At 43.9% G+C, this 19,248-nt stretch overlaps 1 protein-coding gene across 2 annotated transcripts in view; it reads right to left on the bottom strand.

Moving 5' to 3' along the window:
- The window catches only part of pigk (phosphatidylinositol glycan anchor biosynthesis, class K), a 102,686-nt gene that overhangs the window by 17,252 nt on the left and 66,186 nt on the right, over nucleotides 1-19,248 (bottom strand). The window contains exon 11 of one of the 2 annotated variants that reach the window (XM_055151583.1): nucleotides 14,194-14,285. The exons of the other annotated variant lie outside the window; for it this stretch is intronic. Within the exon in view, the coding sequence (XP_055007558.1) occupies nucleotides 14,229-14,285 (57 nt within the window). The 3' untranslated portion in view covers nucleotides 14,194-14,228. Of the gene's footprint in view, nucleotides 1-14,193; nucleotides 14,286-19,248 lie in introns of those variants that run through there. 2 annotated transcript variants of the gene reach the window in all.

Genomic DNA, 19,248 nt, shown 5'->3' with positions numbered 1-19,248 from the left:
CCTGGTTCAGTCCTGGTTTAGACTTGGTTCAGTCCTGGTTTAGACCTGGTTCAGATTTGGTTTAGTCCTGGTTCAGTCCTGGTTCAGTCCCGGTTTAGTTCTGGTTCAGTCCTGGTTCAGTCCTGGTTCAGTCCCGGTTCAGTCCTGGTTCAGTCCCGGTTTAGTTCTGGTTTAGACCCAGTTCAGACCTGGTTTAGACCTGGTTCAGTCTGTATGCGGCACAAAAGTCCAACATCTCAGTTTAAGTCACGAAAACGGGAAACGACCGTTATCCGTTTTTTCCATTTTTCATTTAAACACAAAATCGAAAAACTGAAAAAAATGAATCATTATCTGTTATTCATTTTCTTATTTTTGGTTTTATTTTGAAAAACAAATGAACAAATGATACACGGATTACTCAGGAAAGATTCATTATTGTCCTGCGAATGTGAATTTTGAATTATTTTTGTTCCTGTTCGTCCTTTTTAAATCAGGTGTTTTGCTCCGACTCTTACTCTTTCTAAGTTACTTGACGTTTTTTACGCTTTTCAATAATTCCTACTTCCACTTGAATAATATTTTGACGTACCTAAGCCACTCTTCCCAGCTCTGGCTCACGGCTTGTACTATCAGTCGTATTATCTGACCTTCGGTGGACGCAGCCCTTCAGCGCCAAGGACAGCTCTTACACAGGAGCAGCCTATAGATCCTTTAAACAGGTTTTGTGTTGCGTATTCACTTCGGTGAGAGAATCAATTAACGGCAGCTCCGGTGATTGATGAGGCCTCATTAAGACTACAGCGCTGACTGTAATGGTGGCACGGAGGAGGTCTGAAAACGCCCAGCTCGGTGTTTGACTACAAGGACGACTGCGACGCTCTCCTCTTCATCAGTCCATCACTCGTGTCATTATTTGTGACACGCTTCTGCTCTATGTTAATATATTATTGATTATTACACATTTAAAATAGAGGAGTTTACTCTGTTACTGTCGCTCTGTCTACTCTTCTACATTAAAAGGTCTGATATTACTCTATTTTCCTGCGGGTCAGTGGATGCGACCGCCGCAAGACCCATTACTAGTCATTTCGGCCGGCGACAATCACGTCTTTCGGGTTGAATAATGGCGCCGCTTGGTGAATCCATAGTGGACAGTGCCCTACAAAAGTCTGTACATTAGGGGCGGGAAGAGATACAATCCAGTTCTACAAGACGAGACACGAGATTTTGACTTTATTTAAGCTGTAATAAAAACATAGAACATTTCAGTTCACAGTTTTAGCCTCACAATTTTTTATTTAACTTATTTAATGTTTCTGCTGTCATTGTAGCTCTGCTTTTTGGGGCGAAACATTCTCAAAAAATGCAGCTAGGGCTGTTCGATTATGGAAAAAATCATTATCACGATTATTTTGGTCAATACTGAAATTACAATTATTCAAATGAATATTTTTTAGTTACAGGATGCATTTATTCAGCATTTCTCTCTCTCTCTCTCAAAGAAAAAAACACTCTGTTACTGATAATTTACGCAAAACTTTCAAATTGAAAATAAATATAGGCTACAGATATGAACCTTGGAGCAATTTTTGCGATGTACAAAAAACATAAAATGAATAAAATATACTTTGAACATGAAATAAGACATAGAAAAACATAAATGTATCCAAAATAAACTATATATCCAGCTGTTCTACAATCTCTATATCTAAAAAAAAAAAAACAAAAAAAACGTATTTATATAAAAAACATTCCAAAATCAACGTTAAGTGTTTCAGCTCAATTATATGAGTTTGGAGATCGTTTGACACACAAAATCAAAATCGCAATCAAAATTTGATTAATTGCACAGCCTTACTAGCTACGCTGGCGCCACCTAGTGCCTCCGCTCAATTTCTCTCCAGTGACTAGGTCAGAAATCAGAATACACTAGACGGTTCGCAAAAACCCAAGAAGTGCAAGTTCGGGCACCAGCCAATCAGCAAAGAGCCATACAGTCTGTGTTGGCAACAATTCCCAAGATCGAGGATTTTAAAACCAGAACAAAGAGAATGTTTGGTGAATTTTATCAAGGGGAAAGATGTTATTGTCCTTCTTCCTACGGGATTTGAGAAAAGCTTACATACGTCACGACCAAATAGCAGCGATTGGTTAAATAAAAAAAGTACCCTCCTACAGTCGAGCGAACAAATCCGCTGCGAGGTCAGACGGTTTCCACAAAGTGAAACCAGCTGATGAATCAGGCTACAGCCTTACTACAAAAAATGTAACTCACCAGTACTTTTTCTTTCATTCCAACTGTAAAAAACATGAGTTAAAAAAAAATCTCATGAAGTCATTTTTACAATCTTGTGGAAATTTTGATCTTGTGGCATGAGATCTGGCAAAAGAAGAAATTCAATTTGTCAACTGGAAAAAAGTTTATTTTGGTTGAAAACGTTTTGCAGCTCATCCAAGCGGCTTCTTCTTCGGTTCTGGTCAGACGCTGGTGGACACTGCCTTCTCCGGCGTCCACCTTGTCCACCAGCGTCTGACCAGAACTGAAGAAGCAGCTTGGACCAAAATAAACTTTTGTCCAGTTGACGAATTAAATTTCTTCTTTTGTCAACCTGAACGACTGAGGGATTGTACACACATCCCTCGTACACATGACTTTACTCCGATAATAATAACAACTCACAGTGGACGCATGTGTCAAAATTACACTACCAAAGACTATCTGATATAAAGTCCTGAAAAGTGCGATTCGTTCGAGGAGAAAAGGAGCATTTTAAAAGAAGCTCGCGGAGAAAGCAATATATCTTCACTGTTTCTGATTCTCACTCCGTAGAGCCATATGGTGTAGCTGCGGGCTGGAAACAAGAACAAACAATAATTTGACGCCAGGGACCGGGACTCTGCAAAGATGAAGAAAAAGTGGAATTCACGGGGGACTAAAAATAACAGGCTATTTTCAGAGCGTTCCAGACCTGAGCATATTGTGATTAGGAACTGGCAACCCACCAAAACAATCAGCAAGAAGACAGCCCCCGGCAAAGTCACCCGAGATGTACAATAGATCTGAGCTACAAATCTCTCCATTTTGTTTCACTATACAATATACGACCTCCACCAAGCCAAGATGATGATGAGGAAAAAACAAACAAACCTGCATTATGACTTTTCCATTATCGTCAAGGTGTTTATTTGAAACTGTGACGTCAAATCTGCGTTTTTTTTTTCTAAAGCATTTGTTATTGAATAAATGCAAGAAGCGCCAGATTGTGGAATATTTCAGAAAAAGTGATAACATCTCCGTGGAGGCAAACAGATGGCAAATCCTCCACAAGAAAAATTACACAGTGTATCTTTAGAGGCCCTGTAACCAATTGTTTATTTGAAGAAAAATGGTCTTGCAATAGTACAGAAATATTGTAAAAGCAGCTCGAGGTTAAAATAAGTCTGCTGTGTACGGTCTGCATCTAAACTAGGGATGGGCATTCGGTTCAGTTTTCTTAATCGATTAATTATCCATTAATCATTAACATTTTTATAGCAAAATTATCATAATTGTTATTACTATCTGCACTACTAATCTGCATAAATAAATTCAACTTCACGACATATAAACCGTAACGACTCTAGAGCCACATCAGCCCGTTTGACATTATAATGTGTTTAAAGGTTGTATGGAGGATTTTTAAAAATTTCAAATTGTCAGTGAAAGTTTAAAATACCATTACAGAGACGCAGCAGCCTTGTAATTATGATGACCAAAAAAAAAAAAAAAAGAATGAAAATCTATCAACTGCGGACGTAGTGAGGCCAAATAAACATCAGCCAATAGAAAACGAGGCTGCCTCATTTTCTATTGGCTGTTAGGTTGTCAATCAAACTCCCTGCGTTTCTAGTGTAACTGACTCACTGATGCGTGGAGATTACGTGGTTTATGCAGCGGTTCTTAGAAGCTTTTCTAAACTGTAGCTTCCTCGCAATTTGCACAAAGTTTGTTGCGATGGTGGACGAGAATCCACGACCAGTTCGCCGCAAAAGAAAGTCTGTTTTTGAGGTCGCTGAAAGAAGAAGAGAAGGGGAAATGGAGCGAAGCCAAACTGAGGTGATTCTTGAAGATTCCTTCCAGCGATTGCGCAAATGAAGCAGACAAAGGGTCTAAAACTGATGCATCAGTCACAAAATTATTTCTAGACAGGTCACTTCAACAGTAATTCTGAATGCGCACCGGCTGTAAACAAGCCTGATTTCTAGAGTCAGGAGGCGGGAGGAGGTGTTTCTAAAGGACTGTCGCTGTATTTTTCCCTTAAAAATCCTCTATACAACCTTTAATGAAGCTTTGCGCAACTCTAAAACCGCATGGCTAATTTGCATAAACAAAGCGACAAAAAAAAAACAGCTCTTGCGCGCTGATGCGATACGACTCAGTGGAATACAGGTTAGTGTGACCATATTTGCGTTTGTCAAAACCAGGACACTGTACGGGGGGAGGGAGGAGGGGACTCGTCATCGACATTGCGCTACTCTCACCTGGCAAAACTTTTTCATGTTTATGCTTTATACACTGTGCACATGGCCTCCCACTTGTCCCAGCCGCAACAGAAAGTGTGGAATTTCTTGTACAAGTCATCGTTAAATATGCATTTGCTCTTTGGCACATTGCAGACTGACCCACTGTTTGTGTCTCGCTCCTTCTGAGTGCAGAGAGACACATGTCCAGACCCGTGTTTGTCCCCGGACACAGATGTTTGGTCACCCTACGCTACGCACAGCAACCTACATTCAGTTTGTCAATTAAAATGAACATAATCAATGAAATTGTTAATGATTAATTATCGATTAATCAACTAATCATGCCAATCCCTAATCTAAATATAAAGCGTTTTATTGTCAGATAGTTAGGAATTGTGCATTAGCATGGTAGTTGCTGTTGGCTTTATTGTCCACTGCAAACTGTCTAAAATGAACTATTATTTTTCACGTCTTTACTAGAAAATCTACTTGCTGCACCACCTGGGCAAAGACAGTCTGAAAGAGTAAACATTAGTTAACTATAAAAGTTAAAGAGTTTTAAAAACGTTTTTGCTCAGTATTTCACATTTTGTAACTTAAAATAATGTCTATGTTTGGAAAATATCATTTCTGAACTATGCCTCCATCTCCAGCGAGGCTCACAGCAGTTCTCCCTCTGCTGTCGTCAAAATAAATGAAGTGCTTATCCCCCGTGAATGCTGTGTTAATAGATTTGAACGCATGATGGTTTATTGACTGTGAACTACACAAGAAAAGTCTGGGTTTTTACCTGTGACGTAACAATCCAGGGGAAATTCAACTATGTTTTGAGTGCTCAGAGAAGACGACCTTGTAAATGGGATTTCATCAGATCTGACAGCAGACTTTTTTATTGTACCATATAGAGGGATGGAACATAGAGAAAAATCCCGCACAACGTCTTACTCGCAAATTGTGAGATTTATTAGGACAAACCGTGCAACGTCCCCACTGGGTACAATGTTTCTTTAGGACCTGTCACCCTTGAGTGTTTGCCAAACCCTATTTAAGATGGCCACCTGAGTGCTCATTCTGCTTGCCTGACGTAGGCCTAGTGCCCAAACGTTGCACGGTTTGACCTAATAAATCTCACAATTTGCAAGTAAGATGGTGTGCGGGATTTTTCTCTATGTTCTTGGGCTGCTCCGTCTCCTCCAACGCACCCTTCTAAAGTAACTGATGTGTAAAGTTCTCATTCTTTTATACCTTATAGCAGGCATGTCCAAACTATGGCCCAGGGGCCAAATGCGGCCCTCAGACAGTTTTTTCTTGGCCCTCAGGCTTGCAGGTGAATTGGCCCAAATTGCCTTGCATCAATTAAAAATTAACTTTTTACTGCAAGTTTTTTGAAAATCTACCTTGATAAAGCCAATATTTAATATTTAGGGTGTGGTTTTAAGGATCTTAGCATGAATAAAGACTGATGCCTCATTTTAACATGTTTAAACATGCACATATTTCAGTTATTCACTGTGTTGCGCTCCAGTCTACGGCCCTCGATCGGCCCTCTGCTTCATCTGTGTTTAGATATGTGGCCCTTGATGAAAAAAGTTTGGACACTCCTGCCTTATAGGGATGGGCATTCAATAAAATTTCCTCAATAGATTGTTGATCAATTTTCAATTAATAATTAATGTTTTATATTAAAATGATCATTATTATCATTACTATTACCAATCTGCATAAATAAACTCAACTTTACAACATATAAACCAAAACCACTGTAGAGCCACATCAGCCCGTTTGAGATTATAATGTGTTTAATGCAGCTTTGACACATTTGTTTATGTTTTACAGAAACAAAACTTAAAACCACACGGCTTATTTGCATAAACTGTAAGCACTGAAAATACTCTTTCTTTGTGCGCTGATGCGGTTCAGCTTCTGTCAGACTAAAGGACACGACTCAGTGGAATATGAGAGTTCTCTCTGTGACAGAGGGATGTTGATGATGATGATGATGATGATGGTGAGTCTGTTCTGTGTGTGTGTCGTGTTGGAGATGGTTCATGTTTTCAGAGATCAGACGTGTGCAGGTTTAGGGCAGCTCTTTACATAATTATTTACTTTGGCTTCTGTTGTGATGAAAAGACTGAAAACTTTATGTTGCGGTGACCGGGATACTGCGTTTACAGGCACTATGATGAAACTGGGATCATAAAAACCCGGGACACTGATGTGCTGTAAACACACTCACTGAGTGGTACAGTGTCTCCAAGGAGCCAGAGCCCAAACGTGGGACTGTGAGCTGCAACTCCAGTGTTTGTGTCAGACGCAGCCTTGTCTCCTTACGCTACACACAACAAGCTACATTCAGTTTGTCGATGAAACATGAACGTGATCAGTTATGGATTAGTCGACTAATCATGTCTATCCCTAGTATCGTACAGATCGTATTCTAATTCTGAATGACTGAGGGATTACACAGATATAAGGCTCCATGGTAACAAAAACAAAAATACTATGATTTAATGTTGAAAATTGCATTCTATTGTCTAAATAAAGAGTGTTTTTTTTTACATCATCACCGTATCAACTCTGTTCCTTAGTACTGAAATCAAACTCAACACACTCGATATCGTAATTTTTTTCATACCTCCAAAACAACAACTGCAATCAATGTTTCGATTTTTTTCCACGTCTCCCCTCACCTTTATCACAGAGCCTATAGTGATGGGTGCTGTCTCGGTGAGCTCAGCCTGTTCCTGTTTTGAGACACCTGCCAATGTGGACAGGGCATCCATCCCGTGCTCCCGTCTCGGCGCGGACATCCTGTAGACAGCGCACAGCTCCTCGCTCCCGCCGTCACTCAATCTGACATCTCTCCATTCTCTGCTCCAGCGCTAAACAAATCCGCTCTGCTTACGATGCAAACTACACATCTGCTTTCTGCTCATACTTTGCAGCGGATGTCGTCAATATCCTCTGGGGTGTGACGCCAACTGCAGGCTCTGCTCTGTCTGAAGCTCTTTTAGACTTTAATCTGAGCTTTACTTTAACACAATTTGACCAGTTATTCGCTTTCACCTTTTTTGTTGAAAATCAATCACCTAATAAGGATGACAATCGCTCGTATCGATCACAGGCTCCTGAAAATGTGTTTACAGTAAATCCATTTTGGCTACGTTCAGACTGCAGGGCTTAACGCTCAATTTGGACTTTTTTGTGAAATCCGATGTTTTTGCGAGGTCGTTCACATTTCCAATTAAATGCGACTTGTATGTGATCTCCAGTGTGAACATTAAACGACCTAAAAGTGAGACACGATGACGCGAGGATTGAGCACCTGGAGATTTTAAAGTTCCTCTCGTACCGGAGCAAGAACATGAACAACTTACTTGTTTTAAGGAGGAGATTGAGAAGGAGAAGGACGAGGTTTTTGGCCGAGGTGTTTTGTGGGGCAGCGGCAGTGACGTCCGTTGAAAGGAACGTGTGGATGTGGAGACGTAGCCAAGAGTGGTGAGTGGTGATGTGCTTCGCTTCAGTGACACGGAGTTCATTAACAATTTTCACCTACTTCACCGCAGAATAGTGACGTTTGTGTCTTGTTGATAACGTGTAGGTCGGATTTGCATTTTTTTGGTAATGTGTGCTTTGTGACACCATGGTAACTGATGAACATTTCGCCATACAGTTACATGAACGTCTATGGCTTAATTTTCAGCACTTTCCATGGTGATACAATGCACAAAAAAGTCTGAAAACTCAAGGAAAAAAAACAAACAACATTTATTTTTAAACACATTTTCAGGAGATCAATACGAGTGCTCATGCTCTTGTTTAGTTATTTGATTTTCAACAAAAACAGTGAGAGAAAGCTTGTTCCTGTAAGGTTATAAGAGAGAAACTTGTATAACAGCACAAATCAGCTCAACTTATTCCTCATGTTATGTGGATGACGTCAGCTGCAAAACATCAGTACTTGCAGCTAAAACTCTGGATGGATTTATGTTGTCCACCACCTCCTCTCCATGGAGATGCTGTTGTTTTGCCTTATGGACCCAACAGTGTGGCATTGAACTTATCTACCTCGCAAAAGTTCAGTTACAGGAGTTTATACTGCTCAAAGCTCAAAATAATAAATACATTGTGCATTTCATTTCCCAGTTTTAGCCTCACAATGGTTTTATTTACCTTATTTAATGTCTCTGCTGTCATTGTAGCTCTGCTTTTTGGGACTACACATTTTGGTCCATATTCCAATCACGATTATTCAAATGATTATTTTTTAGTTACACGATGCATTTATTCAGCATTTCTCTCTCAAAAAAACCCCACTTTGTTATTGCTAATTTATGCAAAACTTTCAAATTGAAAATAAATATAGGCTACAACTATATAGCTTAGAGCAGTTTTGTGATGTATAAAAAATAAAAATGAATAAAATATACTCGGAAAATGAAATAAGGCATAGAAAAACATATGTATCCAAAATAAACTACCGTATTTTCCGGGCTATTAGGCGCGCTTTTAAGCCTCTAACCCCATCAAAAAACGATTGCGCACCCCACAATCCAGAGAACCCTATACACGAATCCACTCGGGTGTCCCAGTGCGACTTCAGTAAACTACAAAGCCGCAGGAAAACACACACAGAGCAGACAGCGACCGCACAGCAAAACACACCCACAGACACACTCATCACTCCACGCCGACGAGGAACAGAACGGAGGAACGAACCGAAAAAGCGAGTGCAATGTGCCACTTCTAGACACGACTGAACAACTGAGTCACTGCGAACACGCCGACAATCCGTTGGTCCCAGACAGCACCTCCCTACACGCCACAACTGAACAAAGCCCAGAGTCACCGTGAACGCAACAAACAAAGTCCCACTGACCCATCCAACTGTTGTGTTTTGTTTAAAGTCCGGTGCGGTTTATTTATGAAAAAAGTTCGAAAATAAACCATTTAATGACTAATAGCCCAGAAAATACGGTATATATCCAGCTGTTCTACAATCTATATATTTAAAAAACAAAAAATATACTTATTTATATAAAAAATATCCCAAAATAAACTTTGTGAATCTTTAGGGCGCAGTCACACTAGGACTTCAGAACCGTGCAGTGCTCAATCATGATTTCGTAGAGTTCTATGTCCCGCACATGACGTCATCACACGGTGTTGTTTGTTTGCATGAGCAGCAGAGATAAGAGATTTTAATGGAGAAAATAAGTCCAGCGGCAGAAATATCTATTAAATAGTGAGACAGACATGAGTCCTGCTGCGATATGTGCTCCTCCGTTAATTTATGGATATAATCAGTGCTGTAGCTCCCATTACGCACATTAAGCGCAGCGAGTAGGGCACCACGTGAAACCTCGCAAAACTACGGTCGTTGCATCCCGGTCCTCACTTTTGCCGCACGTAAATCGTTTCAACTCGATTAAATGAGATCGTCTGACGCACAAATCAAAATCACCATCACAACTCAATTAACTGCACAGCCTTACAAAATACCCTAAAAATATGCAGTCTTCTTGTGTTACAGGGTCACCGCTCCACAGATCTGACCTGTGACCTGTCCTGGCGGAGTCCCCCTGCTTGTCTCCATGGAAACAGATAAGTTTAATGCCTTGCTGTTTTGTGGAACATTCAGGGCAAAGCAATGACAATGACTTTATGCAGATGATGCAGTGCTCTTTACACATTTGGAAGAAGTATCTCAAATTCTCTCATCAGCATTAACACATGTTGAGAATTGACTCACCAGGTCCTGTCTCCTGTTAAACACACAAAAAACTGTGTGTATATTTTTTTCTAAGAAAAAAAAAAAAAAAAGTCAAATGTGTATTTCAAAAGTCAAGAATTAAAATTAGCGAAGGAGTTCAAATATCTGTAATAATATTGGACTCTGCACTTACATTCAAAAAACCATGTTAAAATGGTGTCCAGAATAGTCAAATACAATTTATACAATTTCAATCAAATACGCAGGTCATTAACTAATGAAGCTGCAATGATGTTTTGACATTGTATGATTTTCTCTCACATTAGTCATTGTATAACCAGTTGGTCTTTGTTACAACTCTTAAGCCAATAGAATCCCTCTACAAAAAAGCTTTGAAAATATTAGACAAGAAACCCTTTCCTTACCACAGCTGCGATGTTCTCTCCAAATACAATCTATTGAGCTTTCAGAATTTTATTACATTTAGAAATGCCTGTCTGTTGTATAAGACTTTACATGGTTTAGCTCCGCCCCCACTTAATGACTATATTAGGTACAGGTCAACTCTTACATGTCGCTCCTCCAGGGCTACAACACGAGGTGACTGTGAGGTGCCTGATAGAAAAACCTCTTTCAGTCAAAATGTGTTTTCATATAAGGGCAGTGTTGTGTGGAACAGTTTACCACCCACAGTTAGAGACTCCCCCAGCTTCACTACTTTTAAAGACCATTTAAAGACATAATAATTTAATATAGTTTACAATGTGCAATGGGCAATGTGCATTTACTATTTATTAAATAGGTATTTTTATATTTTACTTACTGTAATATTTTTACTGTGTGTATTTGTTTTATTTACATATCACGTATATGTTCATTAATGTGTTTTGTCCCTATTTCAAATAAATAAATGAATAAAAACATCTTCACAGATACAAGAAAGCAGCAGAACCTCCACAAAGACGTAACATTTTCACTGCCAAGTCGAAAAATCACTGGCATCGTTTTGTGTTGAAATTATGTGTTAGTGTGACGAGTTTGAGAATTTGTTGTTGTAATGAAAATGCGACCCGGCGTCGTTTTCTGTCAAATAAAAAACAGACAACACAATTCTGCACATCATTAACCTTTAGTATCAGAGGGGCTGGATCACGACTCGACTGCACGGACAAAGTATTCCCGTGTTGCTCGGATATCGTTTTTAGACGAGATTCAATGCTGATACTTGGCCTCGGTGTAGGTCCTGATACCGATACCAGTCCGATACTAAGAATAATGCGTTAAAAAGTATTTGAAGTACGTTTTTGAACAAATACTGACAGTTCTCTAGTGTCACTTTCCACCGCTGGAGTGCAGATTAAAGCAGCAGTGTGAAGCTTGTGAAAAGTCGCTCATCCTCGGAGCACATGGCTAATGAAATATGCAGCGTAAACAAAGTCTGCGCTGTTGTCGGGCGTTTTCTCTTGTGAATTTGACCAAGTTCAGCGTCCACTCCGAGGCAAAATAAAGGCAGAGGTGTTTTAGGGTTTACTGTTGTCGGGCAGGTTTTGTCTCCGCGGTTATTTGCCCAAATTTCTGTGTTTTTTTTGTCGTTATTCACATGTCGTGCGTATCGGATTGGTGATTCGGTATGAGTACTCGATACCGATACCTGGGAAAGGTGGGGAAAGTGGCGGGTAGAGAGAGAAAGAAGAAGGAGGAGACGAGAATGAAAGAAGAAGAGAGAGGAGGGAGCTTGAGAGAGGAATGAGAGAGGGAGGAAGGGGAAAGAAACAGGAGAAAGGGATGAAAAGGAAAGGAAAAGGAGGTGGGGATGAGAGAAGGAGGATGAGGAAAAGAGGAGGAAAAAAGGAGTAGAGGGAGAGAGCCAGACGGCGATGACATCGGCAAAGCTCGTGTCCTTGTTCGAGAAAATACAACGTGGCACCGATACCTGGGAAAGGTGGGAAAGTGAAGAGGGGAGAGAGAAAGGGAGGAGGAGGAGAGAAAGCGAGAGATGAAGGAGGAGGGGAAAGAAACCGGAGAGATGGAGGTGTGGAAAGATGTGAAGCTGTGAGGATGAGAGAGGGAGGAAAAAAAGACACATACGACAGCGGCAGTGCTCGCGTCCTCGTTCAGGAAAATACAATGTGGTATCGGATCGGTGATTCGGTATGAGTACTCGATACCGATAGAGGAGGGGGGGGGGGGGGGGGTGAGAGAGGGAGAACGGGGAAAGGAGGAGGAGAAACGAACGGAGTGGAGGGGGAGAGCCACAGACGACTACAGCGGCGGTGCTCGCGTCCTCGTTCAGGAACATACGACGTGGTATCGGATCTTTGGTATGCGTACTTGATACCGATACTTGGGAAAGGCGGGAAAGCGAAGGGAGGCGAGAAAAAGGGAAGGTGAGAGAGAGGAAAGAGGAAGCGGAAAGAAATAAGAGAGATGGAGGTGTGGAGAAGTGTGGAAAGGTGTGGGCAGGCTGAGAATTAGAGGAGAGGGGATGAGAGAGGGAGGACGGGGAAAAGGAGGAGGAGAAAAGGAGTGGAGAGAGAGGAAGAGGACGAAGTGAGCCACAGATGTTCCTCGTTCAGGAAAATACAATGTGACATCGGATCGGTGAATCGATACCTAAATGTGAAAATAAAAAAATAAAAAGAAGGAGGAGGAGAGAGAAGAGAGAGAGAGAGAGAGGAGAGGAGAAGGAGAGAGAAGGGAGGATAGAGAGTGGGGAGGGGAGGAGAGAGGAGAAGAGAGAAGGAGAGAGGGACAGAGAAAGGAAGAGAGGAGGAGAGAGAAGAGGGAGGAGGAGGGAGAAGAGAGAAAGAGAGAGGGAGGAGAGAGGAGGAGAGAGAAGAGGGAAAGGAAGAGAGGAGGAGAGAGAGAGCAAGGAGGAAAGAGGGAGAGCCGGCTATGAATTAGTGGGTAGAAGGGAAGAGAGAGAGGAGGAGAGAGAAGAGGGAGGAGGAAAGAGGGACGGAGTAGGAGAGAGAAGAGGGAGGAGGAGAGAGGGACAGAGGAGAGAGGAGAAGAGAGAAGGAGAGAGAAGAGGGAGGAGGAGAGAGGATGAAGGAGGGATAAGAGAGGGGGAGAGAGGAGGAGAGAGAAGAAGAGAGGGAGAAAAAAGAGGGAGGAGGAGAGAGAGGAGAGAGAGAGGACGAAGGAGGGGAGAGAGGAGGGAAGAGAGAAGAGGGAGAAAAAGAGGAGGAGGAGAGAGAGAAGGGAGAGGAGAGAGAGAGAGCAAGGAGGAAAGAGGGAGAGCCGGCTAAGAATTAGTGGGTAGAAGGGAAGAGAGAGAGGAGGAGAGAGAAGAGGGAGGAGGAAAGAGGGACAGAGGAGAGAGGGACGGAGGAGGAGAGAGAAGAGGGAGGAGGAGAGAGTGATGAAGGAGGGATAAGAGAGAGGGGAGAAGAGAGGGAGGAGAGAAGGAGCGAGAAGAGGGAGGAGGAGAGAGGGACAAGGAGGAGGGGAGAGAGGAGGAGAGAGAGAGAGCAAGGAGGAAAGAGGGAGAGCCGGCTATGAAGTAGTGGGTTGATGGGAAAAGAGAGGGAGGAGGAAGGAGACAGAGGAGGAGAGGAGAAAAGAGAAGGAGAGAGAAGAGCGAAGAGGAGAGAGGGACAGAGGAGAAGAGAGAAGAGGGAGGAGGAAAGAGGGAGAACGTGAGGAGAGAGGAGAGAGATGTGGGAAGGTGTGGGGCAGCTGTGAATTAGTGAAGGGATAAAAGAGAAGAGAGAGAGAGGAGGAGAAGAGAGGGATGAGGGCGGAGGAGGAAACAAGAGAAACAGAGTGGAGAGAGAGAGAGAGAGAGAGCCACAGACGACGACAGCGGCGGTGCTCACTTTCTCGTTCAGGAAAATACAGCCTAGTATCGGATCGGCGAATCGATACCTGAATCTGAAAATTTAAAAAACATTCTTGTATTGGAACAACCTTCCTGCATTCTTCTTGTTCTTTCATGATACCGGCGATAAAAATTGACAGCCTTAACTTTCTGTTGTGTGTAATAAACCTACGTGTCAGGTGCATGATGGGAAAAAAAGAGAGAAGCTCAAATCCAGTCGATCAGATCTCCAATACTCCTGCCCACGGCTTCATTCACTTCATTCTGACAGGACGAAAACAAAGACGTCAGGAGGCGAACGCGGACGCACAGATAATCTAAAGGAGCAGACGCCCGTCAATACACGAGACGGAGAGATGTGGAGAGGAGAGAGAGAGAGAGGAAGGAGAGAATAGAGGAAAAAGAAGGAGAGAGGAAGAGGAACTAGGGAGGAGAGACGATAGAGGAGAGAGAAGGAGAACAGAGGAGGGAAAGAGGGCGAACAGAGGAGGCGAAAGGAGGGAGAAGGAGAGTGGAAGGAGGAAGAGAGGAGAGAGTAGAGAGGAAAAAGAAGGAGAGAGGAAGGGGAAAGGGAGGGAGAGGAGAGGAGAGGAGAGGAGAGAGGAGAGAGAGGAGAGGGAGGAGGAGAGGGGGAGAGAGAGGAGGGCAGAGGGAGGAGAGAGGGAAAGAGGGTGAACAGAGGAGGCGAGAGGGAGGAGGAGAGGAGAAGGAGAGTGGAGGGAGGAGGAGGAGAGGAGAGGAGAATAGAGGAAAGAAGAAGGAGGAGAGGAGAGGGAGGAGAGAGAATAGAGGAGAGAGAGGGAGAGAAGAGGAGAGAGGAGAGAGAGAGGAGAGGGAGAGAGGGAGGAGAGAGGAGAGAGAGGGGAGAGAGGAGGAGAGGGGAAGGAGGGAAAGAGGGCGAACAGAGGAGGTGAAAGGAGGAGAGAGAGAGGAGGAGAGAGGGAGGAGAGAGGAGGAGAGTGGAGGGAGGAAGGGAGGAGAGAGAATAGAGGAAAAGAGGAGAGGGAGGGGAAAGAGGGAAAGAGAGAATAGAGGAGGAGGAGAGAGAGGAGAGAGGAGGGAAGGAGAGGAGGAGAGAGAAGAGGAAAGAGGAGGAGGGAGGAGGAGACGATAGAGGAGAGAGAGGGAGAACAGAGGAGGAGAGAGGAGGAGGAGGAGAGGAGGAGAAGAGAGGAGGAGGAGAGGAGGAGAGAGAGGGCAAAGGAGAGAGAGGGAAAGAGGGCAAACGGAGGAGGCGAAAGGAGGGAGGAGAGAGAAGGAGAGTGGAGGGAGGAAGGGAGGGGAGAGAATAGAGGAAAAAGAAGGAGAGAGGAAGGGGAAGGAGGGAGGAGAGAGAATAGAGGAGACGAGGAAGAGAGAGGAGAGAGAGAGGAGGGAGAGAGGAGAAGAAGAAAATAAACGGGAGGAGAGGGAGAGAGGGAGGAAGGAGGGAGAGGAAGACGGGAGAGGACGGAGAGTAGAGAGTGGCAAAAGGTAGGAAGAAGGAGGGGGAGAGGAGGGAGGAGAGAGGAGAGAGAGGAATAGAGGGAGAGAGGGAGGAGAGGGGGAAAGAGGGCAAACAGAGGAGGCGAAAGGAGGGAGGAGAGAGAAGGGGAGTGGAGGAGGGAGGGAGGAAGGGAGGAGAGAGAAGGAGGGTGGAAGGGGGAGGAGGAGAGAGAATAGAGGAAAAAGAAGGAGAGAGAAAGGGGGAGGAGGGAGGAGAGAGAATAAGAGAGAACAGAGGAGAGAGAGAGGAGGGAGAGAGGGAGGACAGAGAGAGGAGAGAGAGAGAGAAAGGAAGGAGAGGGGAGCGAGAGGAAGGAGGAGGAGGAGGAGAGAGGGAAGCCGGAGGGAGGAGGAGGGGGAGAGAGAAGGAGAGAGAAAAGGGAGGAGGAGAGAGGGAGGAGAGAAGAGAGAGGAGGAGAGAGGGACAGAGGGGAGAGAAAGGGAGAACAGAGGAGGGAGGAAAGAGGGAGGAGAAAGAAAGAGAGTGGAAGGGAGAGAAAGAGAGAGGGAGAGAGGAGGGAGGAGGGAGAATAAAGGAGAGAGGGAGATCAGAAGAGGACAGACAAGAGGGAGCGAGGAGGGAGGAGAAAGGGATAGAGGAGAAGAGAGAAGAGGAAGGAGAGAGGGACAGAGGAGGGAGGAGGGGAAGAGAGGAGAAGGGCGGAGCGGAAAGGAGGGAGGGAGGGAGGATAGAGGAGGAGAGAGAAGAGGGAGGAAGAGAGGAGGGAGGAGAAGAGAGGGAAGGAGGAGAGAGAAGAGGGAGGAGGATAGAGAGAAGTAGGAGGAGGGAGGAGGAGGGGGAGAGAGGGAAAGAGGTAGGACAGAGAAGGGAAGAGAGAGGAAGAAAGGAGAGAGAGAAGCAAGGAGAGAAGGAGAGTGTGAGGAGGGAGGACAGAGGAGAGAGGGAGGAAGGAGGGGAGAGAGAGGGAAAAAGGTAGAACAGAGGAGGGAGGAGAGAGGGACGAAGGAGAGGAGAGAGGGAGGATAGAGGAGAAGAGAGGGACACAGGAGAGAGGAAGGGGGGGAAGATAGAGGAGGAGAGAGGGAGGAAGAGAGAGAGAGAGAGAGTGAGGAGGAAAGAGGGGGAGCGTTATGAAGGTGGAGAGAGAGTGAAAGGAGGGGAAAAGGAAGAGGAGAGAGATGTGGGAAGGTGTGGGCCAGCTGTGGATTAGTGAAGGGGTAAAAGGGAAGAGAGAGGGAGGAAGGAAGAGGTGAGAAAATGAAGGGAGAAGAGAGAGGAAGAGCGGAGAGAGGGAAGAAGAGAAAGGAAGAGGGGAGGAGGAACGTGGGAGGAGAAAGGAGGAGGAGCGGGACACGGGGGCAGGAGAAGAGAGCGGAGGGAGGCGAGACGGAGGAGTAGAGGAGTGGCAAAAAAAGGTAAGAGGGAAGATAGAGACGGAGGAGGAGGAGGAGGAGGAGGGAAGACGGATGGGGAAAGAAAGAGGAGAGAGAATTGAAGTATGTGGGAGTCGCCCTGGACCCACAACTATCATTCAAACAACACATCAAAAGAACAGTGAATAAAATCAAATATCATTTATCTAACTTTCGCCATATAAGAAATAATCTAACGACCAACTCAGCATTTATGTATTTAAATTCAATAATTTTGCCACACCTAAATTATTGCATTACTACTCGGACTCTGACAAACAAAAGTACTTTTAAATTAGCTGAAACAATATATAAAAATCACTTAAAGTATTAGACAAAAAGCCCACAAATTATCACTGTTGCAGAATACTTGACAAATACAAATTCCTAAATTGGGACAACACAATCAAATATGCAGATTTAATTCTGGTTTACAAAGTTTTTAATCATCTTGCTCCACCTCCTCTAAAGGAGTTTGTGAAAAGAAATTCTAATCGCACAACAAGAGCAGCTCCAGAGGCGACTGCTCTGTGCCGTTTAGGAAAAGTACCTCTGGACAAATCTCTTTTGCTTATCGAGCGGCTCAAACATGGAACACAGAGCTGCTCATGTACGAGAACTTTCAACACTGGCAGCATTTTCTAAAGCTTTAAAACAGTGGTTATTCAATGGTCAAATATGTCTCCATGTTTAACCAATTTATATTTTCTTTTATTTTGAGGGGTTGTTGGTTTAACTCTTGACTTAATTCTTAAACTTCTGACTTTGAGCTTCAAATGAACTGTTTGAAACTAATTGTGTGTACAGTGAGTGTGCTGGTGTTGTGTACTTTTGTGTGATTGTTGCTGTACTTTTCCTCGTCCTATAGATGATTTTACATCAACCTGCCGAGGGACTGAAGATGGAAATGAGCCACGTTGGCTATAATCTTTGCATATTTACATTTTTAATGTTCATTAATATGTACTGTCCCTTTACAAATAAATAAAAGAAGAAGAAGAGGAGAAGGAGGCATTCAGACGAAAAGGGGGTTAGAGAGCGGGAGGCAGAGAGGTGGAGACGAGGAGAAAGAGGTGAGAGACAGAGCGAGAGAAAGGATGGAGAGAGGAGAGGTGAGGGAGGTAGAGGTGAGATGGAGGGCGGGCAGCGGGCGGCCTGGATGTGATGGAAATGTGTGACGGGGTCGCGGGGTCGAGTTTGTCTGCGATACGTGTCACTGCACCTGGAGCTCAGAGAGAATCGAAAAACAGAACAGGAAACAGGAAAAGAATCTGGAACCTTTCTACAAATCCATCTCTTTATTGTTTTGATGCTAAATCGATTTTCCGGAGCTTTCTAACACTGTTCCCTCATCAAAAACACGTCTCGAGAGGTTTAATCCACGCATGTTTGAGTAATCTAGCGCACTGTTTCCCAAAGACTGGATCGCAAGAGATTATTTTTGGTTCGCCTCGTCGCGATCTGCATGTAGAGCGAGCGAGCGAATCCTTTCTGCCTGCCCTGAACGCTTGCTCGGTTGTCCAAAAAGAAGGGTGATAAATTTGCAAAGGCGAGTGCACTACAGTGAAGTGAGGGAAGTCAGGAGGCAATCTGCAGTGAAGCCGGTACGAGTGTTGTTACCACTGAAAAAAACAGATGGAAATAAGGCGAGTGTTAACGCTGTTGAGCAGAGATCGGAGCCTCCCGCGCCCCGGACTGGAACACGCTACAAAAACGCACACAGGCCCACCGATCTCAGTAGAAATGTTGGAATCTTAAAGGTTGTATAGAGGATTTTTTAAGGGAAGTGAAATACAGCGACACCACCTTCCTCCTCCACAGCTCCACAAGTAGAAACATCTCCTCCCGCCTCTTAACTCTAGAAATCACGTTTGTTTACAGCCAGTGTGCGTTCAGAATTATTGTTGACGTGACCAGTCTAGAAATATTTTAGCGACCAACGCGTCAGTTTTTAGACCCTTCGTCTGCTTCTTTTGCGCAATCGCTGGAAGGAATCTCCAAGAATCACCTCAGTTTGGCTTCGCTCCTTTTCCCCTTCTCTTCTTCTTTCAGCGACCCCAAAAATTGACTTTCTTTTGCGGCGAACCGGTCGTGGATTCTCGTCCGCCATCGCAACAAACTTGGTGTGAATTGCGAGGAAGCGACAGTTTGAAAAAGCCTCTAAGAACCGCTGCATAAACCACGTAATCCCCACGAGCCGCGAGTCACAACCTAACAGCCAATAGAAAATGAGGGAGCCTCGTTTTCTATTGGGTGATGTTTATCTGGCCTCACTACATCCACAGTTGATAGATTTTCTTTTTTTTTTTTTTTTTTGGTCATCATAATTACAAGGCTGCTGCATCTCTGTAATGGTATTTTAAACTTT

This window comes from Boleophthalmus pectinirostris, unplaced genomic scaffold, assembly GCF_026225935.1.
Source record: "Boleophthalmus pectinirostris isolate CB_2022bp ecotype Guang Dong unplaced genomic scaffold, ASM2622593v1 HiC_scaffold_16, whole genome shotgun sequence".
Lineage (NCBI taxonomy): Eukaryota > Metazoa > Chordata > Actinopteri > Gobiiformes > Gobiidae > Boleophthalmus > Boleophthalmus pectinirostris.
The sequence above is the reverse complement of the archived record's forward strand: the minus strand, read 5'-3'. Positions and strand labels throughout refer to the sequence as shown.